At 47.8% G+C, this 20,926-nt stretch overlaps 1 protein-coding gene across 1 annotated transcript; it reads left to right on the forward strand.

Annotated features, from left to right (window-relative positions):
- Window positions 1–956: 956 nt before the first annotated feature.
- IP6K2 (inositol hexakisphosphate kinase 2) lies at window positions 957–20,869 on the forward strand. Its single transcript, XM_032194090.1, has 6 exons — window positions 957–1,030; window positions 13,751–14,044; window positions 16,165–16,387; window positions 17,044–17,219; window positions 18,508–18,683; window positions 20,085–20,869. The coding sequence occupies exons 2-6, from the start codon at window positions 13,843–13,845 to the stop codon at window positions 20,580–20,582; spliced, it is 1,275 nt and encodes a 424-aa protein (XP_032049981.1). The 5' UTR covers window positions 957–1,030; window positions 13,751–13,842; the 3' UTR covers window positions 20,583–20,869.
- Window positions 20,870–20,926: the final 57 nt, after the last annotated feature.

The raw sequence follows: 20,926 nt of genomic DNA on the forward strand, positions 1-20,926 counted from the left end.
AGGAGAAACCAAAGACCCCCTGTCCTCTGAATCTCTCTCACGAACCTAGGCTCAGACCTCTAACCGAGCAGCATTCCCAGGCCCTGTGGAAAGCGTTTGCACCCCAAACCCGTGCTCGGCGGTGGGAGCTGTGCAGGGTGCGTGTCCCCGGGGACACGCTGTGCTCCCAGCCCCGCAGCTGCTCGCCAGAAATGCCAGCCTGCCCCCGCAGACAAAGGCTGCCTTTTGCTGAGCGTTTTGCAAAGCAGAACTGTGGCGGCTTGCGCAGCTTTTAGCTCTCTGACCTTTGTTTAAATGAAACGCGGAGTAATTTGTATCTGAGAGGAGTTGTTCTGTCTCATTAACGTGATTAAATAGATGGCAGGGCGTCACTAAGTTCATTGCCAGAGAGACTGTCGCTTAGTAATTTCAACCGCAGCGATCCCATTATTCAGCCTTTTTCCTTCCCAAGCCTGCGTTGTCACAGGCCCACCGGCGGGCTGGCACGCAGGCCCCGAGTGCCACAGCAGCACCACCAAACCCCTCAGGGTGAACTGGGGCAGGGTCGCCCCTATAAGACCTGTGTAACCCTACAGACGTTTAGGGGCAGATGTTTAGGGTGAGCCTGACACACACAGCCCCATGGGCCTGTGTGGCCTCAGGGCTGGGGCTCCTCCTTGATGGGGAGGCCGGGGACCCACCGAGGGGGCATTATTTGAGTGTGTTTGGGCCACTATCACTGATTTTGGACAACAAACAGGGGCAGGACCCCATCCACCTCAGCGGGGCCCTGAGGGGGCCGAACCCCCCCCCCCCCCCGTCCTTCCCGCCTCGCTCCCCTAGCAACAGCGGCAGCCGGCGGCCGCCCAATCAGCGCGCGGCGGCGCGGGCGGAGCCAATGGCGAGGCGAGCCCGAGGGAGGGGCGGGGCCTCGGGCCGGGGTGGGGATGGGAGCGGGGAGCCGGGAGGGGGAGGCCGGCCCCGCGCCGCCATTTTGGCGTCTGAGAAACAAAAGAGGCGAAGCCGCCGCCGGCGCCGGCCCTGACAGCAGGTAACGGCCCGGCCGCCGCTCCTCGGCCCTCTGCTGGCTCCGTGCCTTCCTCAGAGTCCCGGGGGTGGGCTCTGAGGGGTGTGGGGTCCCCTTTTACCTTCGTGCTGGGGTGTGTGGTGGGGGTTGGGGCTGGCTGTGGGGTGAGGGTAGGATGGGATGAGGTGAGGTGAGGATGGATGGGGTGAGGTGAGGTGGGATGGGATGGGATAGGATGGGTGGAATGGGCTGGGATGGGGTGAGTGGGATGGGATGGGATGGGATGGGGTGAGTGGGATGGGATGGGAGGGGGGTTCCTGCCCTGGTGTCACCCTATTTGTGCCCTGTGCTGAGCTTTCAGCCTTATTCTGCCCCGTCCCACTTCGTCCTGCCTTGTAGTGCCCTGTCCTGCCTCGTCCTGCATCGCTGCCCCCACCGGTGCGGGGCTTGTGGCCCATCAGTGGGAGGCCGCAGTGGTGTGGGTGTAGGTGTTGGTCTGGCTCATGGAGCCCCTAAGGTCAGAAATTCCCCCCTGACACGGTCTGGTGTTGGTTTGTGAGGCGTCATCCCTGTGTGGGACGTGCTGCAGGTTTGGGGGCCGCTTTAGGAAATTGCGGCATGACAAAACAGCAGGTTGGGGAGCGTTGCGTAACGGGATGCGCCGCTCAGCAACGCCGCCGCGCCAAGTGGGAAGCACTCGGGGATGGCTCGCGGTGTGGGGGCCCTCGGCCCCAACAAAAACACCGGTGCTGGGGCTTTGGAAGTCGGCGTTCAGCTAAAGGAAATAAACGTTATCGCTGTTGATGGAATAACAGCCTCTCGGTAGCTACGCCCTGATACGTCCTTGGCCTGAATTGCACCGTGAAAAAGTACACATGGTGAACGCAGATACCTTCCCTGATAGGAGCTGGAGCCTAATTGCCCTTACTTCTAGGCGGTCGTCTTTTATTTTTTGGCGTGGTGCCTTCTGTGTCCCGTAGCTGCTCAGATATTTAAAAAATGCGTCCAGTGCGTGTGTGCTTCTTGTCCTCATGGACGTCTACGGGGCTCTTCTGTGCTAAGTAATGAAATCAGAATTTTAGTATTTAGCTCTGGAACGGTTAAGCTAATGCTGATCTGAGTTGAGCTAGTGCGGCTCTGAGTTCTTTTAACTTTTGAGTTAGATGCCGTGGGATACGTTACTGGTGTTCAACGTGTGAAGTTAACTGGGAATAGTACAGGTCCAATTTGATCCTTGAGAACAAAAAGATCAGGGTTATTTTGGCTTTTAAATGGCTCAAATGGTTGGTATCCATGCTCATAGCTTTGTTTATGTCAGATAAATGAGCTAATTTGTAACATTTAAAATTGCCTTTGAGTTGGGTATTTTCAGGCTATATAATATCCTGGAATGGAAACTTCTTTTGTATACACATGCAGGAGCACACCAGTATGTGTGCTTTAAAATGGGTTTGCTACCTAACGCTTGCTTCTGTTTGGGTCCTTGAGCATCTTCCAGACAGTTGATGTAATTTGTGAATGGAGGGGGGGAGGGAGAACAACAGGGAGAAACCATTGAACTGCCAACATCCAGGAGTGTTTCTTCCCCTAAAATAATCACAAGTGACCAGAAGTGTAGCCTGGTTAAGCCTTGCAGGAGGGATTTCAGGGAAGGACTGTAAGATGTTGGCAAGGATTATAGCCGTTCATGTATACTTCTTTCTAAAAAATTAGGACCTTAAACGGGGCCAAGTAGCTTTTCATAAATCTAGATTCATTAATGTAATTGAAAGGCTCTTTTTCTCTCTCTTCTGCGTTTGCTGTTTATAGCTTTCTGGAGTAATCTGTTAACTTGTCTGCAGTACTTTGGTTGTACAAATAACAAAATTTATGTCGCTGTCTCTTCTTGAAGCAAGGTAGATCAGAATCAGCATAACAGTGTGCCACAGTAACTTGGGATAGAGCTGGAAAGCTGGATAGCGGTCAGGCATGTGAACGCGAGGCTGTGCTCTGAAAAATTCCTTCCCTACCAGTTGCTTGCAAAGAATACTTCAGATTTGTCGGGCGTGAGGTTTTGTAAAAGCAGGATGAGAAAAGATGTTAAAGAAAGAAACGCTTAGCTGCCTGTCAGCGGTTGGGCCCGCAGCCAGATCAGCGGTGTGGTGACACTTTCTAATTGTCCTCTGACCAGCTGGGGGGTGAGAGAGGATGTTTTCGGGATGACATTTTTCTTCTGAAGGCTGGGGAGAGCAGGCATGCCTTGTCATGAGGGAGAGTGCCTCGGTCTGTCAGCAGCGTTGCTGTGGTCACAGATGTCTGCCTTGGTTAGGGAAAGGTGGTGGCACGGTGTGTGCTGTCGGGCTGATGGTGAAAGAACCACTGGTCATAGAGACTCCACAAAGAAATCCCACCTAAAGCGATGAATTAAACAGTAGTCACTCTTAATCTTTAAATCTTCACCGTCTAAATTCAGGGAACTCAGGTAAAGGTTGGGAATTTGGGGCTGGCTGGTGTTAAATGTCACTTATGTTGTGATCCTCTTCTGAGGGCGTTTGGAAATCAGGAGAGCCGGGTGAGCTGGTGCTTCCCTGAGCTCTGGAGCTGCTCCAGACCCACAGCATGTGGAGTAAGTGCCTCTGTGGTGTCCCTTTGATGCTGCCCTGCCTGGGGGAGCCGTGCTTCGCGTGGGAGAGCCGTGGGGCAGCCGTGGCCAAGGCGGGGGTTTGGAGCGAGGCATGGTTTGATGTGGCTTGTGATGCCGAGCCAAGGTGCGGCTTCCTCCTTTTGAAGCCGTCGGTTGGTTTCCTTCATATTTCTGTGCTGGTGAACACAAACTAGACACAAACGGACACAAACTAGAGGCACAGCAGCAGGGCAGGCAGGTATCTCTCTCTGGGGAGGACAAACTCGCTGCCTCCACGCTCTGGATGTGCTGACGCTCGGCTCGGCCCCGTTGGCAGGCAGCTGCGCTCGGTGCCTAGGCAACACGGGCCCGGCCGAGCATCCCCGTGCCTCGCTCCCAGAGCTGAAAATTTTCCATTGCAGGGGAGAGGATTTTTCCTCTGTCTCTTAATTCTTTTATCGGGCTTTCCGTCGTGCCCAAGGTGAATGTATCTTTGAAACGGTATAGGGATGGTTTTCAGGTATTAAGAAGCCACACTATGTGGTTTTAAGGTATAATTGTAGGTGGACATTTCTCTAGCTTTCCTTAGAAATGCCTCAGTACAATGTTATCCGTGGGCTTTTCATAATAACAATTTGGTTTCAAAATAATTCTTTTCTTCCCCTTTGCAAAAAGCCCTGTGACACGACATAACGAGCTGGAAGCAGCCAGAATATTTCTGTCCCTGCAAAGCCTGAAATTCTGCTGATGCAGTGGAAGCAAAATTGTTCAAATGAAGGTTGCTTGCTGATGGTTAATCAAGTGTTTAGCAGCTCAGACTCATCACTGGGTCCTCTTGACTTGTGTAGGGCTAAGTCTCTGAGGTCCTGAGCCTGCCTCTGAAAGCCAGGGTGTGTTGGAGTAGGGCAGTGATAACCTTCGTTATGGGTACAGAAAGTACTCTTGCTCTGCTGGCCGTCAGGTTCTTAAATTATCTTTGATGACTCTGCACCTGGATTGCTGGTGCAGATGGAAGGTCTTTTCCTTGAAGTAGCTGGAGCCAGCAAGTGCCCAGGTTTGCGTTGTTTTACTGGAAAAAGTCAAGGTTTGCCCATAAAATGGCTTGGGTCTCAGAGCACAAGCTTGGACAAGCTGTGTGAGGGATGGTTGGGAGGCAGTGCACGAGCTGGGGTTGGTTTGGGGCTGTGATGTGTTGATCGGCCAATTAGTAGGCCCCACAGAACCACTAATTACTGACCTCGCACAGCAGCCTTTCGGGGTGCTGCAAGCCTCGGTCCCTGTGTTCTCACCCTGCTGTGCTGACAGAGCTGGAAGGAGCTGCCGAGATGGGGCCGACTCGCTGAAACTGATGGTGCCCCGGGTTGTGGATGGGGCAAGCAACCCCAAGGGCAGCAGATACAATTATAGGGGCTGTCCTTCCTCGGAAGATGGCATTAGGAAGAAGGAAGGGTTTGGGGGCTTTATGCCAGAACGAGACTGGGATCACAAGTCCCGTCGGGTCCGCGATAGAACAGGCACAGCAGAAATGTTGATTTTCTTCCTGAGGCACAGATGGCTCTGACGACAGTACCCAAATAGCAGCGCGGTGCTGTGATGCAGAAAACTTCAACAGTGCCTGAAAGCCTATCAGGGATTGTGGGTGCTGCCTAATTTTATGCTTATGGAGGATGGCAGCTTCCTTCTAACGATTGCTCTTTTGCTTTTCACATATTTTTCCAGAAGAACAGCGCATTAGCTGTCTTGTGCCTCGGATATACGTTAAGAACGTGATGGCAAATTACCCTTTTAATCTGACGTCAGCCTACAGATGATTATTTAGTACCTTATCCTGAAGTGGAACTGCGGGCACGATAGGCACCGTTTGATATCTCTGAGGTGGTAGCTCTTTCAGAAGGTTGGTTCCGTTCAACTGAAGGTTTGAGGTTAAATTTGGTGGATGTGTTCGTACTGAATTAATCAGCTTTGCAACAGGGAATAATGCAGGTAAGCAAACGAGGAAAAATTGGGTTTAGCTCAATATAATTAGCTGGTTTTCTGGAGAGAAGCCTGTGAGTATTAAACCAAAGGGAAAGTTCTAGATGAAGGAACAATGTGTTGCAGAATCACTTCAGAATTCACAGAATTAAGTAGTCTCCCAAGGATGAGGGGTAGATTGAATAAAGGCTGATGGAGGCACAGCGAGCTGAGTGGTGAGAGGAGGGCTGGCTGAGGCTCGTTCAGCTGAAACAAAGCCTTGTACGTATTTAACTGTAAATGCCTAATGGTGGTTTCTTGTGTTTAAGAGTGAATAATGAGCTAACATCACAGCACAGTTTGATTTGAAAAAATAAAATGGTCTTTCGTGAGCTTGATTTTTCCCTGACACGTTTCTTTCTGACAGTAGGCTGTTTCTCGGAAATGCAGAATTGGAACATGAGCACAGCATGGATGGTGGTGCAGTATTGCAGGGTTTTGAAGAGAAAATAGTTTTTTGGCAGTCATCCTGTCTGAGCCTCCCCTTTTGGGTTCGTGATGGTGTCTCTTTGAAGGCACTTGTGCCAACCATGCTTGCTCATGCTCTAAAAATTTCCTGTAAAGCAGCAAAGGTCTTTGAGGGCATAAAAATTATCCTGGTTGTGTCCCAGGCTAATAAAATTTGCTCTCTTTTTTGCATTTTTGAATGTATTTCAGCCTGCTGAGGCGTGAGAGCAGTGCAGCCAAGCTCCTGTGAAAAAAGCTTTCTTTTATGGATTACTGAAATTGATAAGATTGTTTTCAAGTGTTTCTGTAGGGCTGTTTGCGTATGTAAACTGTGCGAGATAAGGGTGAATTAATTCTGTGACAGTAATTAGTATGGTTAGCCTGTAATTGGTCCCAGATGGTGTATTGGGAGGTCACTGAAAGATGAAAAACATAAATATTTTTTTAAAGAAACATTTTTTTTTAATGTTAGCGGGCATACTTGTACAAAAGGCCCTTGTCCCTTTTTACAGTGTAAATAAAATATTATTGTGATTTTACTGTGCTGTGTTGGAGTCGTTCTTGTAAGACTCCTGTCCTGTCCTTACCTGCTAGTGTCCAATCTATACTTGAGCAAGAAGCACGGTGAAATCACTCCTCTTGTGTTCTGGAATTAAATTTCTGTAGTGCTTGGGCATCCTGGAAGGAGCTCATGTTCAAGGTCTTGGGACCTAATTTATTTCGTTATCCCTTTAACCAGCATGGAAAGGGGAAGAATAGTGTGTAAAATTGCTGAATCATGTATCACCTCCCTTTGGGGGAGGCTTTTAGTTGGTTAGGGATGTGTTTTCAGTAGCTTGAAGTGTTTTGAAACAAAGGCAGTTTCAAAAGATCTGTGAAATGCATCTCGTGAACTTCAGCTGCTGGGAGGAGAAAACTCCATCTGTCATGAGCACCAGAAGTAACGCCTCAAAGCCAACACTTGGGGAACCATGGCCTGAACTGTGGATGAGCATTTCGGGTCTGCTTCCTGGCTCTGTCTGGGTTGTTTCTGACCAGTTTCTTCTACAACGGGTTCCTTTTTTGACCAGTTTCTCCAAAAAGGGACTAAACTTTGTTTGGAGTATGTTGATGGTAGCAATGAGTGTGTGTATAATTAGGAGGCGTGAAATAGGTAACTGTAGGTTGTTGGCACCATTCTCCTTGTAGTTTATTTATAGATTATCGTTGTTTGGCATGGCATTCCTGGAAATTTTGGCTCAAGGAGTCGGGCTGGATTTGGGCATGGAAGCTTGAGTTTTGCACCCTTGTCCACTTGACGGGCGCATGGCTTGAATATTAGGGGCTGGGACTTCTGGAGGGCATGCAGACAGAAAATCCTTTCTGTAGCTAAGCAGGTAAGACCTTTGGAAGGGACTTGATAGCTGCACTTCAGAGCAATTCTCATTTAGGGCGACTTGGTCACAGCTTCAGGGGCCAGCCCGAAAGGTGCCCTGTCCTTTGGTGGAGGGGTTGGAAACACAGTTACCAGGCTGCTGGCTTCATGGCAGTGAGAAAGGTGTGGACGTGAATTTATTTTAACTTCGGTGCTTGAATTTTGCTTTCTTTTGTGTCTTGAATAACACTTTCACAAGTGCAATCCGTGCAATTTAGCTCTTGCTGTCATATTTTCGGAAGATTAAAGGCTGAATGCTATTCTGGCTTCTCCATTACAAAGGGCAGCATTGTCTTGTTATAGCAACTGGTGTTTTTAGCCGCTGGTGCCAGAATGCTGTTTTAAGATGGATCAGTTTCTAAATAGGAAGTTTAAGTAGCTTAGCTTTGGTGGTTCGGGTTTCTTAGTTTCCATGGCATTTTTTACTTGGAAAAGAGGCTGGTTGGTAAATTACACAATCCCTGGAAAAACTGCACGGGTCAGAATTGTGTGTTCTTTTCTTGCTGGGTATGCTTAGTAACCTGTAACTTGGCTTTATTTTAGTTCTAGGGAGATAAAATAGCTTTGAGGAGTAAATCTGGCATTTCTCTGCAGCTTTGTGTCTGTGGTTGTTAAGCTTGCAGATTACAAAGGGTGCAGGGAAAGCCAAAAGTGTTGCTTTTGGGTACTTTGTACTCTTTGCACTGAAAATCCCCATTGAGGTTGGAGAAACTGCCTTCCTGGCTGAGTGGCTGCCCTACCTGCTTCTGGTAAGAAAAAGCCAGAAGCTCTTGGAGGCTGCCTTGGTTACAGCCTTGCTTTCTAAGACAAAATGTAGGGGAATTGGGCTCTCCTAGAGGTGTAGGGCTGGTTTAAGGGAGGGATGATGCTCCTGCATGAGGAGCAGTGCTGGGACATGATGCAAGCCAGGCTGTTGTGTTTGTTTGGTGAGGTTGTGTTCAGAAGTCCTGCTGAGAGCTGCTACAAGACATGGTCTGCAGCTGTGGGGTTACATTCACGGATGTGAATGACTCTTAATTTGTGGGGCTGTGGCTTTCTCTCATCATAAATACTGCTGGGATTGGGGTATATTTAAAGGAAAACATCAGAACTCCGTGTTTAGAGAATAAAAGGAGATAGTAAAAATATTGCTGGTTTTTATTTAAAAAGTCCGTTATATGCTGAAAACTTATTTCTTTCTGTACGTTTGTCAGTACTGGAATGCTTCATCTTTTATTTGCATGTTACAGGTGAACCTGGTGTTGGCCAGGAAGGGCCCGGTGCTCTCCCTGCAGAAGGGGCTCTCTGTAAGAGGTGCTGTTTTTCTCCTGGCTGTGGGTATTTCAGGGGGTTCTCCTGCACATCCGAGTTGTTTGAAACACCCCTGAACTTCTTTGATTTGTTCAGCACTAATTTTGCAGAGCTGTAAAACTGGTAAAGGCTTAAAAAAAAAAAAAAAAAGGCGAAACTTTTTTAGAACTAACTGCTTCCAGCTGTGTTTTGCTTGTCATGTGCCAGTGATGGATGAGCCCTGGCACAGAGCACAGGATTTTCTTAAAAGCTGCTGCCAGTGGGTGTGTTCCAGGATTTATTGCTGCGTTCCTCCAATAGCCCAGCAGGAAAAGTGTACACAGCTTGGAATGGGAGTGCCTGTAACCGTGTGGAGGAGGGCTGCTGCCACTGTAGTTGGTTGAGCTGCTGAGCAGGTACTTTCCACCTGATCATAAGTCTGCTTTTTTTTTGTTGGTGGGAGTCTTTTGTTTGTCTAAAGTTAAAAACAGGATGGGATTTCTGCCTCAGTGGGCCAAGACTGGTAGCTGGTTGGTTCTGTCACCTTCCCAGAAGGGCTTTGCAAGCTTGTTTTGTGTAAACTCTGTTCCAGAGTTCCTGACTAATTCTGGCTCCCTAGGTCCATCTATTTCATGTGATTCAGTAAATGACTTCAAGGAATCTTTTTTCCTTTTCCCGGTGATTTTTTTTTCATTGTTCCAACCTACCTCAGTGTGCCACTGCAATCACCACCCGTTTGATAAGGACAGGTTAGAAGAAAATACATCCTGTGTCAGTACTTCTAAGAAGACTTTCTTCTCTTGGCCTGCCCCAAGCACCTTGCTCTCCACAAGCAGGATTTGCTTTTTTGGATTTTTTTTGGTGAGGATGAGCCCGTCATTGCAGTGCCTGACTCCCAGTGCCCTTTTGGCTTCGCGGCGAAGGCTAGAGCAGAAATATTTCTGCCTGGGGAATGAGCACACTCCTCGCTGTGGAGGAGTCGATAGCTCACTCCTTGAAGTGTTCCTGCTGAGTATTTTTACAAAGCCTCATCCTTGCTCATCTCTGAGTACATGTCCTGAAGGCAACATAATTGTCAGTAGATTGATGAATTTGCTGCAGAGGAGCTGAAGTAACGTTGGCTTGCATAGAAACTTGTGGCTCAGCTTTTTTTTTTTTTTTCAGTGGGCTCAATACGTGGTGTAGGGAGAGGCATCACAGCCTCTTGGCCCAATGCTGCACTTAACAAAAAGTTTTTTTTCCAATGTAATCTTTGTTTAAAAGAGAGCTCAGCTGAGAAGTTCTCTGGAATATAGGGTGGAGTGTTGGGATATGTTACCCAAATTTGTGTCTTTGCTCCTGTGTTTAGGGAAAACAAAACGAGAAATAGGAAGCAGTATGCTCGCCTGTCGCGTCTCCCCATCCTAATTCTGTGGCTCTTCCCCCAGTGCTGGAAGCAACACTAAATCTGCTGTGCTCCACTTGCGTTCCTGCTCTTTGGGGAAGGGCTTTTTGTTTACAGCGAGGAACATTTTTGGAGACTTTACAGTGCTAGCACACACATGTAGTGAAGATGACCTTTTCCCTAAAAATCAGTTACCAGAATAAGCGATTGCTTTCTGTAAGCACGCAGGGTGTCAGGCTGGGCTCAGCACTTCTATCCTAACGAGAAAAAAATGCCAGAAAGTAGCTTTTACTGTTTAACCTTAATTACTTTGTTGTTATTCAAGATGGGAAAGGTTTCAAAAGCCTGCTGCGGGTCTGTTTTTACCTTATTTAGAGGTATAATGATCCTGAGAGCTAGGAATCTGGTAAAACAGTTGTGATAAAAGAATGCGGAAGGTTGTTTTTTTGCATCGAGACACAGTCAGTTGTGCAGGGCTTGGTTCCTATTCTGTGTGCAGTTTATTTCTAAATGTTTTGTATTTCTGATACTGTGCTAAGGTAACTGGAGGGTTGGGGTATCCCCATTCCAGGCTTAAGGTCTCGTGGAGTAAAACACAGCAGAGCAGCTTCAGTTCGTGAGCCAAGCAGCAACTGAAGCGAATGTTAGAAGCAGTTCTTCACTGCTCCTGGATTGGGCACGTGTGCTAAGAGGTAAAATAGTGTTGTGTGGAGGAACAGCACTGGTTTCTGTCACAATGAGCCCCAAGTTGAGCAGGAATTTTGAGCCTGGGCCCATTTAACCAGCCTCATGGCTCTGATATCCCACTGCTGGGTGCTCTGTGCTGTTTGGTTCACGTCCCTCACTGCTGGTGACAGCAGGAGAGGAGGCTGGCCTCCTGGCTACATGAGGGCTTGCAGCATGCCCGTAAGCACCGGAGCTCGTTAGGGATGTGGTAGGTTCTTGGTGTGCTTGTTTCAGCTGTGAAGGGTTGTGCCCAAGACCTGAGGTATCATCCCAGCCCTGTGCACAAGGCAGGTGTTGGTCTCACCAGCTCTCTGTAACTCTCCAACACTGACGTTTGCATGTTCCTCCATCCCTTTTCAGCTGGCATTTGTTTCTTTGGGTATTCTTCAAGTTGAGCCAGCTTTGGCTGCTTCACTGGGCCGTGGATTTTCCTCTACTGTGGCTGGCTGTGTGATTTGCTCTTTCCTCAGAACCACCGTGGCTCAGCGGGGCTATCACATCCTGCAGCAGCTGTGCCGTGCACCAGCTGTCGGCTCCCCCTTTGCACTGCCCAGCGAGCTGTGGGAAGGCAGGCAGAAAGCTCAGCCCTGTCTGCCTTGCTGCAGAGCTGAATCGGGTCTCTTGGGAGCTGCGGGTGGCCTCCTGACGTAGAAGCCTGCATTTGGGGAGCCCAATTCAAGCAGACTGCTTCGGAGGGCAGCTCTGCATCAGAAAGCCTGCTCTTGCAGGGGCTGGGGGAAGAAAGGAGGTTGTTTTTGTGAGCTGGTTGTGCAGGGAGCAGTCACTGCCTAATTGAGAGCTGCGCTCTCCAGAGGCTGCCCTCGTTAACGCAATCCCGTGCGGGACGCCATGGAGAATCTGTAAGGCCACGAAATACCTGCCAAAGGATCACCTGGGATCAATTTTAATTTTTAAAACTCTGCAAGGATGAGTTCATCGTGGTGTTCTGCCGCTGGTCGCTGTCATGCGAGGATGGGAATAAGATGTCATCACACAGCGCTCTTGTTTTATAGATCGGGGTTTGTAACATCTTTTGCTGCTTACTGTGAGAATGGCATTGCTCAAGCTATTGTTGTGTCTAGACAAGTTTGTTTGCCTCCTCCGAGTTACGTCAGGTTTTTCTTAAAATGCTCGACGCTTGTGAAGGAATTGCACATCTGCTTTTTTTTTCCCCCGATGTGTTTTTTTGAACAAAAGGCTCCATCAAAGGCGCTTTAAAGCTTGTGGCGGCAGGGTAAAGGGCAGAGTACACCGAGCCTGAGTTTAGCGTCTGGGAAAATGCTGGAAAACAGCTGGTCTGTGTGCTTTTTGCTCTGAAGAGCATTGAAAACAAGCTGGTTATAGAATCAGGGGATGTACTACAAGACTCTAGGATATCACTTGAGAGTTGTGCTGTGTTTCTGGAAGACAAACCCAGCAGAGCTCGTTAATGCAGGCACAGTGAAGCTGTCTTTTCTGATGTGATTTCTCTCCTTCCTCTCGGTATTCCCGTTTGCCTTGTGGTCATGCAGCCCAAGCGCTCTGTGTTTGACTGGTGTAGATGTTTCTAACATTTCTCGAAGCCTGCCTAAATATTGCGTAACGGCTATTTTTGTAATATCAGAACTATAAAAAGCCCTCGCTTCGCTGGCCCTTGAATGGGAGCCAGGTCCGGGTCTTTCAGGAAAGCGAAGTGGTGCGAGCAGCGAGGGATGTTGTCCACACCACTTGGGCAGCTGTTAAAGCAAACGCCCTGAGCTGCTGCTAATGAGCTCCCTGAAGACGTGTTGGGTAAACCAGGTGCTGTGTGGCCTGTGCCGGAGGTGCTTTTTGCCAGGACAGGGGTGTTGCAAGCCGCTTTCTAGGTCTGAGCAGGTGCCAGTCGGTGTCTGTACCCCGGGGTAAGCAGGAAGGTGGCCTCAGGATCAGGGGCCACGTGCTGCGGTGCTGGTGCTGTTACAGGCATGGCTGTGCCGGTGTGAGGCTCCCTCTGCATAGGGTCTCGCCGTGAGTGCCTAGCATCCAAACTCCCGAGTCCTAAAATCACTGCTGTGTTATACAAGCACAGACACACAGCAGTTCCCTGGCAGCACGTGGCAGGGCCTGCCCCTCTCCCTGCGTTTCGCGGGCACTGCGGGCTGTAGCCAGACGGATTTGGCAGTGGCAGGTGTTTGGGGTGAGGCTGGGGGGCTTTCCCTGCCCGGTGCTTGGTGTTTGGGGTGAGGGTGCCCTGGGAGGAGCTGCACGGGATGAAAAACACCGGGAAAGCAGCTGGGGAGGGAGGGGAGGATTTTGCTGGTTTGGTGCTGTTTTTAAGGGCCTTAAAAGTAAAGGGGGAGGAAAAAAAAAAAAAAAAAAAAACAACTAGTGGGTGCGTAGTAAGCCGCTATCGATCCGCTACCCATGGGCAAACATTCCGGGAGCTGAGCTGATCGATGAGCTTCCCCGAGCAGCTGCTGGTTTCCAGTAACACCCCCGTGGACCTGCAGACCGTGGTGTTAGCGGGTCTGCTGCAGCCCTGTGGCCTCGGCTCCCCACCCTGGGAGGCTGAGCAGTGCCCTGCGAGCTGGGCGATACCCACGGGGTACGGGGCGATACCCGGGGGTACCCCCGGGTATCGCCCCGTACCCCGTGGGTATCGCCCTACATCCCATGGGCATCGCCCCGCACCCCGCGCAGCAGCAGCCCCATAGCCCGGTGGCAGTGCCCCGCTGGCCACGCCCACCTCGCACTAACCACGCCCCACTATTTACCTAACCCCGCCCTCCAACTCTCAAACCGCGCTCCCCATTGGCTGGCGGGCGGTGGGCGGGGCCAGCCGTGGCGCCTTTCTGGGCGCTCCCCCCGGTGCGGCCGCAGTGGTGCGGCGGTGCGCGGGGCTGAGCGGGCGCCCTGTGCTTTGCTCCACAGCCGGCCGCGCTGCAGCCAGCCCCCCGCCGGGCTCCTCGTCACTGCCACCGCCACCGCCGCCGTCCCCTGCCTCTGTCTAATGCGCTACAAGGATGAGCCCAGCGTTCGGAGCCATGGAAGTGGAGCACTATTCCAAGGGAGTGCTGCTCGAGCCCTTTGTCCACCAGGTCGGGGGCCACTCCTGCGTCCTGCGGTTTAACGACAAGACCATCTGCAAGCCCCTCATCCAGCGGGAGCACCAGTTCTACGAGACCCTCCCGACGGAAATGCGTAAATTCACTCCGCAGTACGAGGGTAAGTCGGCGGCGCGGCGCGGGGCTGGGCGCTTCTTCCTGTAACTGCGAGCGTGCCGGGCTCTCTGCTGGCTCTGAAGTCTCTTCTGCAGGAAGAGATTTTAGGGTTCTCTTTTCATGTATTTTGATGTTGTCTGAGGCAGGCTGTGGAGATGCAGGGTGGAAATGCTTGCCAAGTTGGCGTTTGGGCTGACTAACAGCATTAGAGTAGAGCAGCTCTGCTGGTGATAGCCCATATATCTCCCTTAGGCACAGGTAAGTAGCTAACAGCTTGTAAATGTTCTCAGTAATCCTCTGCTGCTTTTCTTGTGGATTCATATTTTTTTTGCCACTTGTTTAATGTCTGTTTACAGGGATTTAATAAGATTGGTTGCTGGTGTTTTGTGTGAGCTTAGTTGTGGTCTCTCTTATTTTTGGATGTGTCCTCTCTCTCTCTCTCATTTTGATCACAATAAATAAATGTCGGTAAAGTGTCTTGTTTAATGTGTGCAGTGTTTTTTCTGCCATTAAGGAAATGAAAATTCATGGCATTGAGGTAGGCAAGGATCAAGTAGCCGTGATGAGGCTGAGTCAGATGTTATGTAGGAGTGGAAATTCCAGTTCTCCTGAGCGTTGCGCTAGTTAACAGAAATACTTCTCTTTCCCTTTGGTATTCCATCCACTGCTGCCCAGTGATTAATAAATAATGACCAAAGCATTTTTTAAACGGAGTTGCTTTTTAAAGCACACTGACTTGAACAGCTGTTAAGGGTGACCGAGTTTTGCATACTGTTTGTAAAACTGGTGGAAGACTTCAGAGGAGATGTTGCACAGTTATGCTCCCTGCGTGCTTACAGAGACGTTTTGGCACTACATGTTCTGTTGGACTGGAAGAAAATGTGGTCATTGAATGATACTTTTCACCATGTAATAGAACAATTGTACCAGTGTGTGTGGCTTTTGGGGGAGTGCGGGGAGGGATAAGGGGCCTCACTTGGTCCTTCTCTGTTATTTTTTTTCCAGGATAAAGCCAAAGGCCACTTGCTGGCTGGTTTTTCCCCCTTTTTTTTCCTGTTGTCCTTTCCTTTGTGGCAGCAGGACTGTCAGTCAGAGCTTCTGCGCTCCCTGCCCCAGCTACTGTAGGTCTCAGAGCCGCCTGCCCAGCTCAGAAGTGCCAATCTCTCGCCGAGACCTCTCCCCTCTGGCCTAGTGATGAGCTGCAAGAACTGTGCAGATTGATTGATTTGAGAATAAAGAGAGAGGACTGAAAAATAAAATTAACAGACAATTCAGACAATCGTTCTGGCTCCTTTGCTAAGCGTTGAAATGTGCTAATGTGGCACTAAGGGCATCTGTCAGAGCGCTCTGCTAAGACTCCTAAGACGCAGTGTAGTGCTCTAGAGACTCTTGAGAGGGAGGATGAGCGAGAAGTGCTCTCAAGGTTCACCTTGTTTCTGTGTACCACAGTCAGATTTGTTCTGTATTGCATTCTGTTATTTATTTCACAAGACTGCTGCATTACCAGTATCAATAAAATATATTCCAAAACAGAGGGGAAAATGTTTAATAAAAGATGGTGGTTCGAAGGGGAAGCGTTTGGACTAGTTTCTTTTGTAATGCAATGTTTTCTTGTGTTGTTACTCTGCTTGCAAGTCTTTCCTGTCCCCTGGGGTTCAATTAACCAGATCTTGTTTGGATAAGTGCTCTTTGTTTTGCTGCCATGCAAAACGTGCAGCTTTTGGTGTATTTTTGGGCAGGTTCTCACTGCAAGATGTTAACACATGCTTTACATCTCACTTAGGGTCAGACCAGTCAGGTTTTTCAAATTAATAAAAGCTTTTATTAATTGAAATTGTCTCCTGTTATTATTTGGCTCTTAATTCTGTATCAGAGAGAGAAAAGAACTTTTTGTATTGTTGTCTTGTTAATGTGATGAATTGTCTTTTGTGGGGTGTTATTTTTGTCTAGGTCTTTTGATATTTGTTAGGTTGGCCGATGAGGTTTGGCCTGTGGCAAGATAGAAACTAAGGATGAGGGTAAGAGAAACCAAAAGTTGCTCTATTCTCAGTGTAACATTGTGTTGTAACAGGCTCGCTTATCGCTTCAGCAGTTGACAGCTTCTTTTGTTTTCTCTCTCTTCAGGTGTGGTGTCAGTGAGCTTTGAAGAGGATGAAGATGGAAACTTATGTCTAATAGCATATCCGTTAAATGGGGACCACGATAACTTGGAAAACTTAGATAATTCTGACTGTGAACCCAAAAGTAAGCTGTTGCGATGGACTAACAAAAAGACAATGTTGTTAGAAAACGAGAAGATATCTAAGGAATGGGTACGACAGCACAGGAAAGAGGAAAAAATGAAAAGGTAGGTTTGCTGAGGAGAACCCGACTGCAAAGTGTTAAAGCCAAACATTTTTTTCCTGCCAAACTGGGATGTGATCTCCAGAACTCTAGAGAATTCTCCAGACCTCTAGCTTTCAGTTTCTTTTCTTGTGTTGTTTTTCCTGATAACAGTGCAGTCAGGTTCAGTACTGAAACTGCTTTGTGCTCAGCCTGCTTAGCATATTGAGTCCTTTTTGCTGCGATCAGTTGAGAAAGGCTTTCCAGTGTTGGACAACATATGGCAAACAAGCCACCACATTTCAGCTCTGCTGAGGGACCCTGTTAGTGATGTATTCCCGTTGTGATGCATTGTGCTAAACCACTGTCCTTAGCAAAGGGTAGACCTTAGAGTATCGCTTATTTCTGCCAAAGTAACTCAGATAAAGAATGTACAAAGAGAATTACTAAATGTTCTGTAACATGACTCGGCTGTATGCTAATCTGTACTAATTTGGAAGTAGCTTTACAAAGGTTGATGCATTACTGATTTGGAAGTTATCCAGTTGTCCATAAAGCAAAACAAAACTTAGGCTAGCTGGTGGTGAAGGTGAGCAAAATAGATGGAAAAGTTGAACCCACTGTGAACCTTTCAAGGAGCTTGTTTTGGGATTTGACTAATTTGCTGCTTCTGTTTTCTAGTCACAAATTGGAAGAAGAATTTGAGTGGCTGAAGAAGTCTGAAGTTTTATATTATACTGTAGAGAAAAAAGGAAATGTCAGTTCACAGTTTAAACTCCATAATCCTTGGAGCATGAAATGTCACCAGCAACAGTTACAACGGATGAAGGAAAATGCAAAACATCGGAATCAGTATAGTATCCTTTCCTGAAAAGACCTCATGACAATGGAATGAGAAGGGCTCTGCTTTTTATTTCTTGGACGTGACAGATAAAAAAAACTCAGCGCAGGCTTAACTGTAATCCAGAGAGACTCCGTGAAGCAGGCGTTTACTTGGTGACTTTGAAGGGATTGCCAGCTCCAGAACACAGGCTTTTGCATGTAGTAAAGTAGCTAGGCTACGAAATCCAAATAACTTGACTTAAATCTATATACTGTGCATTAGTGGAAAGGCTTTATAGTATGCTGTGTTTGGGATCTTCCACAAAACCAGTTTATTCATGTAAGCTTTCAAGGGAGAAGAGGAGTGCTGTGGCTTTTTTTCATTGGCAAGAACCACGAATATTTGTGTGTGGTATTGGTGATCTTAAAAACTAGCTTCCTCTCTGCCTTTTCAGCAACTTCTCAGAGTTGCTTTAAATATAAGGGGTAGGATGTTCTGCTGCAAGGAGTCATCTGCCTCTAGTAGTCTCTTCATAGTGAGACTTCTTGATAAAGAAAAGCTGGATATAAACTGTCAGGATGGGAGTAAAGAAAAAAGCGACAATGTGCAAAAGCTGAAGCACATGTCCGGGCTCTGCAGCTGTAGGTAAACATCTTCCCCCCCCCCCCATGCATTCTTAGGGGGTTATTGCTGTATGCAGGCTTGCATGTAACGAGTAAATCCTGCAAAAATATTAGTATCTATATGCTGTGGTAAGCAGATTCCCCTGTGTGAGGAGTTCTGGTGAATGAATTACCAGAACAGCTCAGTGACTAAAACTGTTCAGAATGGTAGAAGGTACTTGATGGCTGATATCGTCATGGCTTCACTGTCGGTGATTATTGAATTATCTAAGTACTAGTGTGTTATGTCTCCGAAGCATATATCAAATGTTCTGAAGTACTTTTGAACTTTGGCATTTCAGATGTGGAAATGCTTCAGCATTTTTTCAGTGGGAACTGAAGCACATGCAATCTTAATTTCCCACAAAAGCAGATAAGTCTTCTCTTAAGTAGGCAGTACTTCATAATTCTGAGTCTGGCTCGTCTGCCAGATCATGTTGCTGTGTGACCTAGTTACATTTTTCCCACTTAATGTAGAAAATCACTTATCTTCTCTAGAGACCATTGGTACTGGGAATAAATATCCACTGTGATACCAAGTGTTACCGAAGTTTTGGTAGGCTACTGCGTACTGGGTATGCTTAGAATGAAGATTGTGACGCTAAAATCTGTCTGTGCTAAGCTGTATTCTGCTGTGAGGGTTGTTCCTTAACTAGCCAGAATTCATTTTGCTGGAAAACCTGACATCTCGATATGAAGTACCATGTGTGTTGGACCTTAAAATGGGAACCCGACAGCACGGAGATGATGCATCAGAGGAGAAGAAGGCCAATCAGATCCGCAAATGTCAGCAGAGTACATCGGCTGTTATCGGAGTCCGAGTTTGTGGCATGCAGGTGAGAGGAATTACATGCAAGGGGACAGGCTTGCACCCATTTCTCTTGGTGTTTTTTTTTTTTTTAGCTTAGGTAGTAATCCTGTGTGGTGTTGTCCTTGAGATGCTGTGCTTTGTTTCCTTTCATGAGGGCAGTGAAGCTTTTGAGTATCACCTAGCAGTTGAAGGTGGCAGCATCTGCGGGAGCAGCCTGCAGCACCTTCTGCATCCCAGTGGTTGTGTTCTCTGAGCAAGGAAACAGACCCCTGCTCCATAACAGCAACTGAAAAACGTGTAGTAAAATTATTGATGTGATTAACGTCTTAGGAGAGCATAAGAAACAATCAAAGGTCTGTTGGCACACGTTTTAAATAAAATGTGGAAATTTGCCAAAATATTAACTAGCAGTCAGGTCTGTCTGGCAGACTTTGCAAAGCCATGGGTCTTTCACTGCTTGAAGTGGAGCTGTTGTGAAGTGTTGACAAGAAGAGGATTAATAAGCATGGTAGAACTATTGGTCAAACAAGATAGTTGCGTGGACTTTCACCTGAGTTGTTTACTTGTTTCTGTATTCCTAGAGTGACAAGTGGGAAACAACTTGTTTGTTTTTGAGGCTTTTCCGAAGCCTCTCTCCTCCCATCCAGTAGATTCCAGGAATGCCGGCAGTGTTTGCTAGGACTTGTTCCCCAGCATGACTCTTGGCATGGTTGGTGTTCAGCTCCCTGTTTCAATTCGGAGAAAAGCACGAGACAGAAACAGAAGTGTGGGAGCTGCATTCCTAACCACAGCGCTGGGATTTGAGCAGGGCTGGCTTGTCAGTTCGTTTTCCAGTATAGACCTGTGGAGGAAAACAGAGGCACCTGCAATCCTTACGTGATGCAGATACTTTGGCATTACTGAGCTGTGTGATGTATGGAACACTCCCCTGTAGGAAGGAATCTTCCTGCAGGAGCAATTCCGACTTCTTTGAAATTCAGAGGATTAAGGGGCACACCTTGTCTTGTGAAGTGCTGGGTGCTGTCACTTAGAGCCCAGCGTTCTGGGCCTCGTGGTGTGCCCCTGAGCTGGGGCAGGTAACGAGCTGAGCGAGTGTCTGTGGTACAAGCCGGAGCTTGACTTTGGAGATCTTGGCCACAGCTTTCCTAATCTCACTTAACCTCCCCACTCTTACATTCCAAGTGGAAAAGCTCAAATCTAAACTGAAGGAATTTTCCACTTCCTCTGTGCCTCCAAGCTCCATAGACACGGCTGGATCTGTTGTTGCTAACAGTTTCTGTAACTACAAGAGCAGTTTTAGGAGCAGTGCGTTGCCCTGTAAGAGCTTTGCATAGCATTGTCTCCCACAGCTTGCCCCCATGTCTTCACCTTAGTGTCACCAACAATTTTAACTCTTTTTTTTTCTCTTGTGTCCTTGAACATGCAGGTCTACCAGGCAGGCACTGGCCAGCTGATGTTCATGAATAAATACCATGGAAGAAAACTCTCAGTCCAAGGATTTAAAGAAGCACTTTACCAGTTCTTTCATAACGGCAAATACCTGCGCAGGGAACTCTTTGAGTCTGTTATTAAAAAACTGACTGAACTCAAGTCTGTCCTGGAGAAACAGGAGTCGTACCGCTTCTATTCGAGCTCCTTGCTGATCATTTACGATGGGAAGGAAAGGCAGGAAGTCGCTGTTGACTCAGACCCGGAGGACTTAGAGGACCTTTCAGAGGAGTCTTCGGATGAGTCAGCGGGAGCATATGCCTACAAACCCACCGCTAGTACTGTTGATGTTCGCATGATAGACTTTGCCCACACAACCTGCAAGTACTATGGAGAAGATAGCGTGGTACATGAGGGCCAAGACACGGGTTATGTTTTTGGACTTCAGAATTTAATAGATATTATTAAAGAAATAAGAGACGAAAGTAGCGAATAAACAGTGTGAATGCACAGCGGTAGAAAGCACTATTGTGACTCTTTGTATTCCAAAATTATTGGCCACTTTCTGGTGGTAGGAATCTTTACAGGCTCTGCAGGGATGGTCCCATCAGAGTCAGACTTGTTCGGAGGGCATTTACTTACATTGGTGCTGGACCTAGCACTGGCAAAACTTGGTATCCTTATTTATTTTAACTTTCTTAAACATTCCATATTTGATTACTCAGATACCTCTGTTATCCCTGTGTGTATACGTTCCAATAAAATTCTTTTTGGTCATTGTAAGCGCTGCTTCTGTCCTTGCTGCTGGCTGAGGAAGAGGTGAAGTTCCGAGATCTTCCT

Source organism: Aythya fuligula, chromosome 10, assembly GCF_009819795.1.
Source record: "Aythya fuligula isolate bAytFul2 chromosome 10, bAytFul2.pri, whole genome shotgun sequence".
Lineage (NCBI taxonomy): Eukaryota > Metazoa > Chordata > Aves > Anseriformes > Anatidae > Aythya > Aythya fuligula.